At 44.0% G+C, this 15,144-nt stretch overlaps 2 protein-coding genes across 4 annotated transcripts in view; both read left to right on the forward strand.

Moving 5' to 3' along the window:
• The window catches only part of LOC126232159 (uncharacterized), a 237,293-nt gene that overhangs the window by 45,831 nt on the left and 176,318 nt on the right, over nucleotides 1-15,144 (forward strand). The window lies entirely within an intron of this gene.
• LOC126232155 (uncharacterized) overlaps nucleotides 7,539-15,144 on the forward strand; it is a 75,150-nt gene continuing 67,544 nt past the window's right edge. Inside the window, exon 1 of one of the 3 annotated variants that reach the window (XM_049942460.1) lies at nucleotides 7,539-8,645. In XM_049942460.1, the coding sequence (XP_049798417.1) occupies nucleotides 8,492-8,645 (154 nt within the window). In that variant the 5' untranslated portion in view covers nucleotides 7,539-8,491. The remainder of the gene's footprint in view (nucleotides 8,646-15,144) is intronic. The other 2 variants (XM_049942461.1, XM_049942462.1) reach the window with 2 other exon arrangements.

Genomic DNA, 15,144 nt, shown 5'->3' on the forward strand with positions numbered 1-15,144 from the left:
CGTGTCCTTCCTTGGACTACATTTAGACATTAGAACAGTTATGCGAGGGATGACTGCTCCCGTGACATTCGAGGCGTGAAATATCTCATGTGGTAAACAAATAATGGGAGGTGCCGCCCAGGGAGGTCGGGCTCGAGGACACGGTCCGAGACCGCGTTCCTCAGCAGCGTTGTTGAGGCCACAACTACCAATCATTCCCACTTTGCTTTTTTTTTCTTCTCAAGAATTAAAAATGTTATAATTTTCGATCTGTAAATTTCATGTATTATAATTTCGAGAAGTGATTACAGCTGTATGTTATACAAAAAATCACAAAATACCTCCACGCGGCAGTGCACAGGCAACGCTGCCGCAGAAAGTTATCAGATGGCGGACCCTGGCTGTGCAAATGCAGGCTCGGAAAAGAAAGAAAATGCAGCCTTTGCTGGAGTCACTCGCGCCGGTCTTCCAGGACGCTTAGCACGATGCTGCCTCGGCAGTGAGCGCTCAGCCCCCACTGCCTGAGAGGACAGCGCCGGCCGCCACCGTCAGCTGCCGTCAGCCTCCGAGGCTCCCACTCGGCCGCCCACTACGTGTTTTCACGCGGCTGCACAGACAAGTTGTTGCACTGCATTTGCGGCATTCTTAGTGGCCTTCCCTGCACCGAAAGCGAGCTGCCAGTAGCTCGTACCGCTCAGAAGCCGGTAAGTCGACTTCTGGCGCCAACCAGCTTTTCAGATGCTTTTTTACAGAACAGCCAGCAACCAAGTAGATCTATCGGACTTCCTTGATTGTAACTACCTCCGCGATTTTCCATGGCCAATTTCTAGAGATCGATTATAAGCGAGACATAAACATGGAGCTACCTTTGGCGCCATAAGTTATGTAATTTCTTCTGATAATCCGATAGGACATTGACCTGTGCCTCAAACAAGACTATTTAAGGGTATGGAGACAACCTCATGAATACATGTCAGCAGGAGACCGACCGTTCGAGGGGCTGGAGGCTCAGGAATGGTGTGGAGCGTTTTCGGTTGCAGTGACATGGGACTCCTGATATGTCTATATACAATTGTGATAGCTGACACGTACATAAGCATCCTGTTTCATCATCTGCATCCAATCGTGTCCATTGTAAAGTCCGACTGGTTCGGGCAATTCCAGCGGGGCAATACGGCAACCCACATGTCCAGAATTATTACAGAGTGACTCCAGGAACTTTCTTCTGAATTTAAAAACTTCCGCTAGCCACCAAACTCCCCAGATGTGAGCATTATTGAGCATATCTTGAACGCCTTGCAACGTGCTGTTCAGAAGAGATCTCCACCCTCTGGTTCCCTTATGGATTTACGGACAGTCCTGCAGGATTGAAGGTGTCAGCTCCCTCCAGCACTACTTCAGACATTAGTCAATTCTGTGCCACATGAACCAATTTCTTTTACTCTTCAGTGCCTACAAGTGTGCACGTGTATATGTGTGGTTCTTTTTTCACCTACGCATATTATGTACAGGCAAAAACAAATTAGAAACGAAAAAGTGGTTGACTGGGAAAACAGAGTGCTTATTATTAGTTTTCAATTTGTACATGGAATTAAATGCAAATATGGCACATAATTAAACGGAAAAAGCAGATAGTTTATTAATTTAAAAATGTATATGGAATTAAATGTGAAATTATATATGTGATTAAATGGTGTAAATGGTTCAAATGGCTCTGAGCACTATGGGACTCAACATCTGAGGACGTCAGTCCCCTAGAGCTTAGAACTATCTAAACCTAACTAACCCTAAGGACATCACACACATCCATGCCCTAGGCAGGACTCGAACCTGCGATCCTAGCGGTCGCGCTTTTTCAGACTGAAGCACCAGAACCGCTCGGCCACACCGGCTGGCTTAAATGGTATAGAAAATGAATATATTAAAAAATACACATCGATCATTTTTTTTACAAAAAAGATTCTCAACAATATCATTGTTATTTCATAGAAAAGAACCTAATCACTACAAATGACTAGCCAGATGTAAAGGATGAAAAAGGAGGATTTCCTTAAATCAATATTGTAAGATGTGGCTAGTTATTTACAGTGTGCTGCATTACACATGTATTTTCTTCTATAATAGACACCTTTACCTATAAAGCATAAAGTGTGTTCAGTAGCAAACTTCAAAGTAAAGAAGTAGCAATTAATAATATTATCTACAGTCACAGCAGCTTCGTGAAACACTGCCGCTCAGTTACAGTAACTACACGTAATTCAGCATTAACATTAAAGTGGTGACTGCTGCCGGCCACTCTCTGTGGCGTGCCACCCCTCTGGCTGCCATCCCGCGTGCACCACCAGCTGCGGCGCCAGCACTGCTGTGGAGGCCGTGGCTGGCTGGCTGGGTGCGGAGCTGGCTGCTGGCTGCGGCCCCGCCTCTGCAGGTCTCCCCTAGAGATGGGGGATCCGCTCTTGAACTAATTCATAGAGTTGAATCTTTCAAAGGAGTGAACAATCAGTGATTCAGAAAAAAAGAACGGTAGCTCCAAACGTTTCCCAGGCAGAGAGAGAGAGAGAGAGAGAGAGAGAGAGAGAGAGAGACGGAGCATATCAGCAGCGCCTCTGCTGGTCAGAGCACAGTGCACGCCACACAACACAGCCAGCGCCGGCCTCTGCCCTGCTTCTGCCTTGGCTGCCTGCATTGTGCAGTGCCCCATTGGATTTTGTGTTTCACATATGCCGTGCCCTCTCTGTGCGTCGTCTGTCGTGTGCAGTGTCTGGCGCAGCTTAACTTCGCATCGCACTCTGTCGGCGATCGTTTGAGTCGCACGTCCTGCCCTCTGGGCAGTTGATGCAAGCAACAGGACAGAGAGCCACCTAGCGGATAACATAGGAACTACTTGCAACAACCTGCTCGCAAGGGAGCGGACGATTTGTCTCGGAGCGGGTGAGTTCACCGCTCCCCCCACCCTCGGAACTCGCCCGCTCAACGCTCACCCCACCGTCTCGACTCTAGCCAGAGCGTTGAGCAAAGCGACTCAGGTGTCACTCTGGTGTCACTCTGGTGTCTGCGTCTCAGCTCACGCAGTAATAAAGCTCGCGGCTCGACCTGCTCGACTCAGCGCCTCTGCATCGGAGTTCGTCCCCACTGGATATTGTTCTTCGTAGTAATACCGCTATGTATATTACATTATTATGTTATGTATACATCAATCGTTTTTATTTTATTTTTATTTGTTTAAACTGATTAGATTAGGTTCCTGATGACTCCTCTTACCATAGGATTTTTATTATGGACACTCGAATTTACGCTTTAATTACGAGCGAACCGATAAACGTATCGCAAAATGTGATACACCAATATTTTCCTTGTTTTATTCTGCGTAAGGCTATATGCAGCACTTTCGTTTTACAGTCAAATTTTTTTTTCTTATTCTGGTACGGATTTTGCGATTTTAGGCGTCTTCGGAAGGAAACGTTCACTTTAAAAAGATATGGCTTGCGATGTATTTGTATGAGGTTAATGAAATTTTAATACATTATAGCCAAATATATTGTTAATGTAGATCTCAAGTTACAACATTTTCCGATCACCCAAAAAACCACGATAGTGCAAAATAAATCATTAATCAAAAACTTTGTCATATCGTGGAAATTTCAATAAACAATACAAAATTCTTACTCATAATCTGTGTTACTTCAAAATAGGATAAAATAAGATCAAAATACAGGTACAGTACTGGAATAAACCAAGTTTAAAGGGCAATGTGCCTTCCATTTATTTCCTATTGTAAATGAGTGGTGAGTCATGAAAAAGAGCTAATTCATTTCAGGGAGTGAACAGTTCTGATCCAATCTCTGAAAAGAACAGTTTTGCCCATCTCTAGTCTCCCCTGGAGGCGGCCTGGCGGCTCCCCACCCAGCCAGTGGCCACGTGGGGCCCGCGGCGGCAGCTCGCCACAGCACTGCCCGGCCGACACGTGCGCCGCTGCCCCACAGAGGCGTCTCGCGCACAGTGCTGCAGACTCCCGAGTAAGCACCGGCTCATGGGACGTTTATGTGCAGTACAATGGTGCGGACTGGGATGCGGTGGGACAGAGACAACAATTTATTTTGTATTTTCTTTATTTACATTTACACATTCGATACTCGTTGTGTTGAGCATTGTTTTCCGGGAAATTGCTTTATATTAGCGTTAAATTCAGCTTGTACAGTGTTCAGCCCAGAAAGTAGCACATATATGAGTAGATATACCATCCCTAAATTCTGCTTCAATGGACTTGATACTAATGGCCTCTCTCCTGGCACAGGGAGAGTACATCAAGTTATAACCTGCTGCTCCTACATTCAGATACCAGCATGTTAGCCCGTCTGTAGCAGTCGCTAACAGGTATTATAAAGCACCCAAATTCCCCACACCCAAATGTTTTATTTAAATTCGCATATCCCCTGAAGTTAATTCAATCATAGCTTCCTATTATATATCCACTATTAAAACTCTCCTCCCATACATTTCAATGTCGGTTGGTGATTTAAATGCACCACACTCTGTTGTCATCTACTTCTTTGAATACTCCCTCATGCTACACAGATAGTCCTTTCGTGCCAAAAACACTTCGAAAGTTTTGTACTTCTACAGCCATCCCAAAGTCACTGCCGGGTTCTGGATCTACATTCACGGGTTTAGATAGACTAACAGTCAAATTATATGTGTTGGTGAAAAGCGAAACAGTTCTACAACTTAACTGAGACTTAGTGAGTTGAGGAAGCTGTAATGTCTGAGTATAATAATAGAAAGACTGCCGGCCGCTGTGGCCGAGCGGTTCTAGCTAATAGTCTTAGGCATAGTATAGGAGATGTTAAAAACAAGATGCTTCCTAAATCAGGAATTTATAAATTGACTTGTAAAGACTGTAGCAAAATTTACATCGGGGAAACAGGGAGAAGTTTTAATACCAGATTTAAAGAACATACTACTGGAACAGCACGTAATAAATCACTCTTTGGACAGCATTTAGATATGGAAAAACGTGCAGAAATAAATATAAGGGATAATCTGAAGATACTGCATGTAACTCAAAAAGGACCTATGAAGGATATCCTAGAGAGCCTGGAAATTTTTATACATAATAAACGGAATCCGGCAGCGATGCTGAAAGAAAAAATAGAGCCACGATAAAAAAAATTTCGAGCTATTCCAAAATAGTATTTGTACACAAAGATGCTACTTTTCCTTTTATTATTTCAATAATTTAATTCCTTTGATGGGTACTACAAACGTGTGATAAACTTTTATCCTATCTTTAGATTTTTTAGGTTATCCTTGATTGTCGATATTTCCATAATCTCAAATAGGTGACAACTTCTCTGTGAATGAAGAGCCATGACATACCGCTACCACGGCAACGGACGCCGTGACCAGGGCAAAGATAACACCATATTTTCACACCAGCTGCTACCATGACGACGGCGTCCTCGCTGCACAGACTAGAGGGCGCCTGATATACGCTTTGTAATCCATGGCAACGGCGTCCTCACCACAAGGAGTAGAGGGCTCTGTAGTCCATCCGTATTAGCCGTTTTAGTAATTGACTCAAATGTTTTCTACGCACATCTACGAATAGATATAATACAAGACGACACCAGTTTTTGTGTGTCACAAATTGTTTTACTTTATATTATGGCACATAATGTAATATACTTTTACGAATTTTACGAGTTGACTACTGAACATATGTTATTATTTTATGATTAACAGTATAACTGTAACTCTTTTTAAATGGAATGGTTCCGTTTTCCGTTATTTACTGTCACATTTATGTTAAACCAAGGTGACTAGTATGTACATATAATAAACTGTATTTATTGCCGTTGATCGCCGCTGGGGCTGTTACCATCTATTCGCGTGATCTCAGCACGCTATTTAAGTCCATACGAAGGGTTAGTCTCGCATAGTTTCCTCAGTTATGTAGACAGGAGTGACACCACCAGCAGTCGACCAATGGGTAACATGTTTAAAATTTACGTAATTTCAGCTGTTGTGTAATGGAGTCTTTGTGACGGATATCTATAATTTCCCGGTGTAGACGCCCAGAAGATGACCCCTACGTCGGCTTGAAACCGGTTGGCGATATAATAATGATAAATGCGATTAAGACTGTTTTTGAATAATTGCTTCAGTCTGGAATCGCGCGACCGCAGGTTCGAATCCTGCCTCGGGCATGGATGTGTGTGATCTCCTTAGGTTAATTAGGTTTCAGTAATTTTAAGTTCTAGGAGATTGATGACCTCAGATGTTAAGTCCCATAGTACCCAGAGCCATTTGAACCATTTTGAATAGAAAGACTGCAGGTCTGATAAATCTGGAAGGTAGTCTGTGGCCTGCTGATACATTTCAGCTGGAGTTTGCTACCCTGCTGAAGAAAGACATAGGTATAATCGAATATATTTGGTTTTTGGCCCATCTCTGATGATAGCACTTCGCAACGTTCTTTTCACTACTGTATACAGACCTGAAGCGATCCTTAATGGGGCGAGAGCAGTGAGGCGGAGGGGAATGGAGGGGGAGGGAAGGGTGAGCGCACGTCTGCTGTAATACGACACCGGAAGAAAACTACTGACAGATCCTGAGGCAGCGATTTGGCTCGCAGTCCACAGTGATTAAGTGCTAAGGTGCCTCAGTACAGTTTGTTAACGAATGGACGAGCGTATACAATAGGTTTCTAGATATGTGAGTGGTAGAAAAATTTCTTAATAACAGAACCGCTTACATTGCACTCGAGAGAGCTTGGCGTGCTGCAGAACATAATCTGACAGACAGGATGAACGGATGATGCTGTGGTGTCCGGGGAGACGTAATTCTTGAGTGACTGTGCTACGGTACAAGTTGACTTACACAAAATTTCTAGATGATGAGATGAATGGCAGTTGGATGTAAACGTAGAAATACTGGAATACAGCATTAGCAGTCACATCGATGAAATATCTCTGTGTAAGGTTGCAAAGCGATATGAAATGGAATGAGTATTTAAGAATAAGGTGAATGCACGACTTCGAGTGGGGGAATTTTAGGAAACGTAGGGTTAATCTGTAGAAGACAGAATATAGGACAATAGTACAACCCATTCTTGAGTGCTGCTTGAGTGTTTTGGATCCGCACCAGGTCGTATTAAAGAAAGACATCGAAGCAATTGAGAGGTGTGCAGCTAGATTTGTTACCTGTAGATTCGAACAACACGTTGTAGAGATGGTTTGTGAACCCAAATAGGGACCCCTGTAAGGAAGACAATGTTATTTTCGAGGAACACTGCAGAAAAAAATTTAGAGAACCGATATTCGTAGCTGACTGCAGAATGATTTCACGGGCATCAACGTCCATTTGGCGCAAGAAGCACTGTACAGAGAAATTATGGTGTCCGTGGGGGCAAATATAGTCGTTTTTCCCTTGCCGTATTTAAGAGCGTAACAGGAGAGGAAATGACTAGTAGTGGTGGAAGGCAGCTTCCGCCATGCACCATATTGTGACTTATTGTGAGTATAGGGAGATGTTCATGTATATCTACAACAATGCTCAGCATGCCAGCAAGCGGTGTGTGACGGAGCGTGCTTCTAGCACCCCTAGCTGACAGTCCCTTTAGTGGACTTGTTGCATCTTCTAGGTGTCCTGCAAACAAAACACAGACTTTGGCTCGTCTTCCACTCAAGATTTTCTGCTTGATCGTTCCTATTTGTTGGCCCTAATTCTAATCCCTTGGCATTAGCTGAAATGGCTCCCTTTGAATTGTGTGACTCATCGAGCAAAAGAAATATAACGGAGTCCTTCTAGTTCGTATGTGGGTGACAAAAGACTTTTCATTGTTTAGAATCAGCTGCCACTGCCGCGCGGGGTTGCTGCACGGTCTGTGGCGCCTTGTCACGGTTCGCGCGGCTCCCCCTGTCGGAGGTTCGAGTCCTCCCTCGGGCATTGGGGTGTGTGTGTGTGTGTGTGTGTGTGTGTGTGTGTGTGTGTGTGTGTGTGTGTGTGTGTGTGTGTGTGTTGTCCTTATCATGAGTTGGTTTAAGTTGGGTTAAGTAGTTTGTAAACTTAGGGACCGATGACGTCAGCGGTTTGATCGCACAAGCTATTACCACAAATTTAATTAAAAAAAATTAATGTTCAACTGCCTCTTTGCGTACCGCACCGATAAATCCTCTAAATCATTTTGCCATTGCTTTGATCTTCTGATGACTTTACTAGATGCTAAAAGACAGCATCATCTGCAAACAATGGCTGCTCAGATTGCCTCCTAAATCGTTTTTATAGATTAGGAACAGCACAATGACTATAACACTTCCTTGTTTTACTCGACGACTTTCGCGAGCTCTCACCAGGCAAACAGGAATACGGCGGTCATCCGGATGGGAGGCGTCACGCTTCCCGTGGTTTGGCCGTCCTGCGGCAGACTTCCGCTGCGCCCGCCGTCATATTGAGCGCGCGCTCCCTGCGGCGCGCACTGCTTCTGTTTGCTCCCCGGTGTCGACAGCGGACAATGCAGCCGGCGGGCGTATTTGCCACAGTGGCAGCTCTGCTTGCAGCAAACGGGACGTCGGTGCTGGACTGCGTCTGCAGCCACCTCAAATCTGGCACATTCTCTCAAAGTTTCCGTCTAGCTCTCATAGTAAGGGGCTACTGTGTTCATGAAGGTAAGTGCTTTTTCTTGCAGTACAGACTGAAAAGACGTTATGCACAGTGCAGTTTTCACTCACGCACAGGCGCCTTGGCTTACATATACTCGTATCAAAGATTGTACGTTTTCTCCCTGACAGTGAAGGACTGCATTGGGGACAAACTGCACTTCATTCTCACCCTTTTCGGTCAATGTACTTTGTAACACCCATTTGCAAGTGAAAAAATATCGTACAGTACGATTTGGAAAGACGGTAAATTAAGCATCTATATTTCCGAACTGAGCCCAAAATGTTTTTCATAGGTGTGAGAATAGATGGAAGTAAGATGCTGCGAAATACAACGAGTAGATTCTTTAAAACCTAAGCACCTTCGTGCAGAATTTCTGACGTACCTCGTAATAATAGCACCCTTTCCGTATTTTCCGTAGTTCTGTATTCTACATAATCGTGGACATTGATATTACAATAAAAAACAATTCACAATGAACATAGTGATGTCAAATGGCTCTTAACTACTTAACGTACAGTGATACATCGATAAGAAAGAGAATGAAATACAAACCAAGAACAAAATTTCGATCGTTGCTAAGCACAATGAAGAGTGGAAAGTTCCGAGTGATAAGAGAAAATGGTGGACTGTATTCTGCGCTTCAGAAATTAACATTCGTTGTGTCATCGCGGTGCAGAGGACGTATCCTTAGCGGTACAGCACAGACATCGGTGGCTGATGCCTCAAGTGGCTGCGACGGACTTCACTACCTTCACTGCACTGTACAACTTACCTTTCCCAACCGTTTAGTTTCCTAAATTAAGTAAAATATTTTTGTAGCTCTAAAATTACCTTGCAATGAGCCTGACAACGTTCGTAGGGTTGAATCGCCTGTAGACGTAAAGAAAAAGTCCATCCTCCTTTCCTTTTTCCTGATGAATCTATGACTCCGTCGTTGAAATTTGGAAACCTGTGAATCGTTTTCTTTGCAATAGATAGCATGGCAAGACGAGACAGCCTATCTTCATCTCTGGTACTTCTAAGAAACTGTTTGATCCGCGACAACGTGCGGAAACACGTCTCTGCTTCACAGCTTCTCATGGGACAGCAGCCGCTAATTTCTGCAGATTCCTGACGTCGCCAAAAGGTTCTTGCAGATTATTTTCAATGACAAACTTTATAAGGGCTCCTGCGGTTTTTTTTCTTGAAACCTATTTCGAGAATAAATGGTCTGTAGCTCTGTTTTTAACTCAGTTTTACTTAAAAAATTGATAGGGCTGTGTAACAGCAGATAGCACATTTTCGGGACACTAATTTTTCAACGAAAGAAAGAAGCGGTGTTTGAGTAAATTAGAGGGCAACAAGTGGCTGCAGAATTCAAACGTCTGTTTCTTCTGTGATATCATTAACATTGTGTCTAATTTTAAAAATTTCGTTTCGGAATGATGCTGCTGCTTGCTTTATTGAGACGCGACCAGTGGTATACTTTTGAAATTGGCTGTACTAGATGTTCACGTAGGGCATACATACATATTATAAAAATGGATATATGTGTGTGTGTGTGTGTGTGTGTGTGTGGTTTGCACATGTACCACATCCCCTCCTGAACCGATTTCAACCAAACTTGCTACATACATCCCTAACTGCCAGCAATGAATTGCTGTGGGGGTAATAACTACTCATCTATCATAGTTCAGGACACATAACGTCATAAACAGTGAGATGCACGACAAATTGCCTCATAGTGCATGACGTCTAAATTTACTGCTTCTTCCCTACCACCTCTGTTCGCAGCACATTCTGCACACAGCACCGACGTACACCAGGGAATGTACCTGCAAAGTCGTGTCATTGCATGACGCAAGGCCCAGGAAATGTGGCGTCACGAGTGATGAGCTGTGTGAAGAAATGCCGCGTCATGTATGAATTTTTAATGCATTTATTCGCTAGAGCTGAGACACACACAGAGTCGAGTCCGCTTAAGAGAAATCCCCGATACCTGGCAGAGCTTTCAACATCTTTCAGCTGCGAAGCGCAAACGGCTGTAGGCGAGAACATTAGCCACCTGTAGGGCTGTGAAGAGTCTGTGCAGACGTTTACAGAATCGCGGTCTAGACATGAAAATAAGCTGTGCTTACACTTCTGGAAATTATGCATATTTCGTTTCGTAGTTTTAAGTGTTTTCACGTATAAATGAAATTTTTTCCATATTACAGAAAAACACAGTTCAATTTTTGTTTTCATTTCTCACAGAAAATTGCCAAATGAATACCTGTACATTGCTGGGTTTGTCAGCTAGTTATTTTTATAAGATGTCCCTAACCGAAAGGAAAATTTTGTGTGATAGAGTTTTATCCTTAGACCATATGTTTGAATCACATTTGTTGTCTGGCTGCTGGTATCTTCAATGTGTTTAAGACATTCTGGAGTGGCCTCTCTGTTCTCATTAACTGTGAGCGCTTTCCACGATTTAAACTTCCCTGTAATGGCTGATCCGTGTGGGATTGTTTGTTTCACAACTGCATCTGGAACAGCCACTTTTCGAGGTGAATGACAGAAAAGTATTGCTACCTCTGCAGTAGTTCCGAAAAACTGTTTCATTTGTTTGTTTCGACTTGTCGCTTGGGCAAAAATTAAGTTCAGTGAGTGTTCATAACGATGTACGTAATACACGAAATTATGCGCTTATATTACAGTTGATTGGATTTCTGTATGATGGTCACGCATGACGCTGGAGCCATCATAAATTTGAAATATTACGTTTTCTCTCGTTTCTTGGACAACATGGGCGAGTACATCTTTAATTGAATCAGCCAAGGAGGTACCACTGATAAGCGATTGATTTGAAAACATGCGAAATGTTTCAACCGGCTCTTCAGCAGATAAGAGAAAACGAAATACTACCAGTAACTGAAATTTAGAAGCTACATCAGATGTTTCATCTGCTAACAGAGACACAAAAACTGTCTTCGCTAGTTCTGCATTATCTTCGTCCTGCCACACATGTAACGTACAGTCCAATAAATTCTTCTGTATACCACTGGGTGCATGCACCTAAAAGACAGCAGCATTGCTCACGTGCTCTTTCACATCCGCAGATGACGCGGAAGTGAAGTTTACCCGTTCCCTAAGTATTCTAGGACTGTTAGATTCTACTGTTTCATCATGTACACGTAGCGCATGTTCAGACTCACTGCAGAACTTTATCTTGGAAAGAACATAGCGAGTTTGTCTTATATCGCCGTTCTGTCTTCCTGTATTTCGCCTGAAAGCTAAGATGTTGCATAATTTCTGTTTTTCCAACGACTGATAAAGCTAAAAAAGCATTCTTGTGTCTAATAGATTTCCCACGCTTCTTAACCTTCTCTGTTAGATGATTTACAAGGAAACTGTTAAGTGCGACGTCGCAGGAACAGTCTTTAGTAAGGCTTACAGTGGAGCTTACCGTGAAACTGGCTGTCCTTTAAGGCGTTGATGCAGATAGTGCAATAATATGTTCTATACGCACGGAAAAGACAAACATGTGGAGGTTGAATTAATCTGGTGGTTCCAGGTGGTATGAACTGCAATGTCACACACTTTCCAGGAGCGATAGTTTGTTCTTTAGGAGTATGACTTTTATACGCAGACTACGAATGAAACAAAAGCAACTTATTTTGACGAGCTATTAGCCAAATGCAGTGTTCATACCATAGTTGCAGTTATCTAACGCCCGTTCTCCCACTCTTGCTTGCTATGATGTTAAAAAATGGTTCAAATGGCTCTGAGCACTATGGGACTCAACTGCTGTGGTCATCAGTCCCCTAGAACTTAGAACTACTTAAACCTAACTAACGTAAGGACAACACACACATCCATGCCCGAGGCAGGATTCGAACCTGCGACCGTAGCAGTCGCACGGTTCCGGACTGCGCGCCTAGAACCGCGAGACCACCGCGGCCGGCGCTTGCTATGATGTAAATATCCCCTACTGTCCTTGCCAAAATCACTCACATGAGAAAGAATCAAGGGGCGCAAAGCACCTCTTAGTTCTTGCACAGCAATGAATAGCGTTCCAGCATATTTACCATCTGGTTAAAGAGTCAGTTAATTGTATACGAATTGATATTCCATGATCTTGAGAGAATTCTCTTGATACTTTTAATTTCCAGGGTCCCTTTCATATGTGTTTCCTCTTCAAATGCAGATTGGTTGCAGTTGAAAACAAATTCCTTGCTCAACAATAGGATAAGTTTGAATATCTCCCCCACAAATTTCTGGGCCGATTCCGTAGTATGCTGTGCATCGTCAAGCTTCGTTCGAAATTTCATTGTCCTACAATTCTGTAGCACAGTCTGACGTTAAGCAAGCATCCAACGCTTCTCTTGAAATCACTATATGTATGTCGGGCGCAGTTTGATGTGGATGACGTAGTAGGTCACCATCATCTACATCCCGTAAATTGTATCGAGCATCCTTGAAACGCGAAAACATCAGTTTTTGTGACAAGTGCGTCTTGTCTGTTCAATAATCGTAGTTTTTCTTATGCACTAACGGTCATATTTCTGCGAACTTCTTCAGAATACACTACTGGCCATTAAAATTTCTACACCGCGAAGATGACGTGCTACAGACGCGAAATTTAACCGACAGGAAGACGATGCTGTGATATGCAAATGATTAGCTTTACACAGCATTCACACAAGGTTGGCGCCGGTGGCGACACCTACAACATGCTGACATGAGGAAAGTTTCCAACCGATTTTCATACACAAACAGCAGTTGACCGGCGTTGCGTGGTGAAACGTTGTTGTGATGCCTCGTGTAAGGAGCAGAAATGCGTACCATCACGTTTTAGACTTTGATAAAGGTCGGATTGTAGCCTACCGCGATTGCGCTTTATGGTATCGCGACACTGTTGCTCGCGTCGGTCGATATCCAATGACTGTTAGGAGAATATGGAATTGGTGGGTTCACTAGAGTAATACGGAACGCCGTGCTGGATTCCAACGGCCTCGTATGACTAGCAGTCGAGATGACAGGCATCTTATCCGCACGGCTGTAACGGATCGTGCAGCCACGTCTCGATCCCTGAGTCAACAGGTGGGGACGTTTGCAATACAACAACGATCTGCACGAACAGATCGACGACGTTTGCAGCAGCATGGCAAAACGTCATTTTTTCGGATGAATCCAGGTTCTGTTTACAGCATCATGATGGTCGCATACGTGTTTGGCGACATCGCGGTGAACGCACATTGGAAGCGTGTATTCGTCCGCCATACTGGCGTATCACCCGGCGTGATGGTATGGGGAGCCACCGGTTACACGTCTCGGTCACCTCTTGTTCGCATTGATGGCGCTTTGAACAGTGGACGTTACATTTCAGATGTGTTACGACCCGTGGCTCTACCCTTCATTCGATGCCTGTGAAACCCTACATTTCAGCAGGATAATGCACGAGCGCATGTTGCAGGTCCTGTACGGGCCTTTCTGGATACAGAAAATGTTCGACGCTGCACTGGCCAGCACATTCTCCAGATCTCTCACCAACTGAAAATGTCTGGTCAATGGTAGCCGAGCAACTGGCTCGTCACAATACGCCAGTCACTACTCTCGATGAACTGTGGTATCGTGTTGAAGCTGCATGGGCAGCTGTACCTGTACACGCCATCGACGCTCTGTTTGACTCAATGCCCAGGCGTATCAAGGCCGTTATTACGGCCAGTGGTGGTTGTTCTGGGTACTGATTTCTCAGGATCTGTGCACCCAAACTGCGTGAAAATGTAATCACTGTCAGTTCTAGTATAATGTATTTGTCCAATGAATATCCGTTTATCATCTGCATTTCTTCTTGGTGTAGCAATTTTAATGGCCAGTAGTGTATATTCGTAATTGTTGTTTTGCTATGCCACGGATGATTTTCCAAATACAAAATTACGTTTAGTACCAACTCCTAGGACAGCGACTGTCCTTCAGTACGTTTCACTGGAAACGGGAACTGGGGCACCCTGTCCGACAGCGTCGATGAAGTGCCCCACACCTGTCTCAGTAACACTTTCTTTCTATTGCCGTGCACGTGTCACCACCACTATACGCCTTTTGTACATTGTTCGCACGACACCACCCATTCCACTGACTCATTTGCAGAATGGCTAATCCTTCATCCGCCACTTCTTTCTCACTCAGCAAAATTTCTTGGGATTCTTTCTGACGGAATCTCAACTTCGGCTACTGTTACTGAAGATATCGTTGCCATTGCTCTGCTTTGTATCAACACCATTAGCACTGTAGCACTATCGTGAGTTACTCGTCGACTAAACAGTTCAGTTACGCTCCGTAGCCTCGTGCTGTCGACAGCATTTGATACCTTCAGTCCCACCCCCTGTTGGCATCTGCAGCCAGTGTTGTGTTAGCACGGTAGGCAAAATGTGGGGCGTCGAATGACGTTAGATCTGACATGCCTACCCTTAGCTAAGAGCAAACACGGAACACAAAATGGGCTATTGGTAGGAGTGAAGCAGGAAATGCAAATGTTGCTTTTAC

The sequence above is a fragment of the Schistocerca nitens genome, unplaced genomic scaffold (assembly GCF_023898315.1).
Source record: "Schistocerca nitens isolate TAMUIC-IGC-003100 unplaced genomic scaffold, iqSchNite1.1 HiC_scaffold_465, whole genome shotgun sequence".
Classification (NCBI taxonomy): domain Eukaryota; kingdom Metazoa; phylum Arthropoda; class Insecta; order Orthoptera; family Acrididae; genus Schistocerca; species Schistocerca nitens.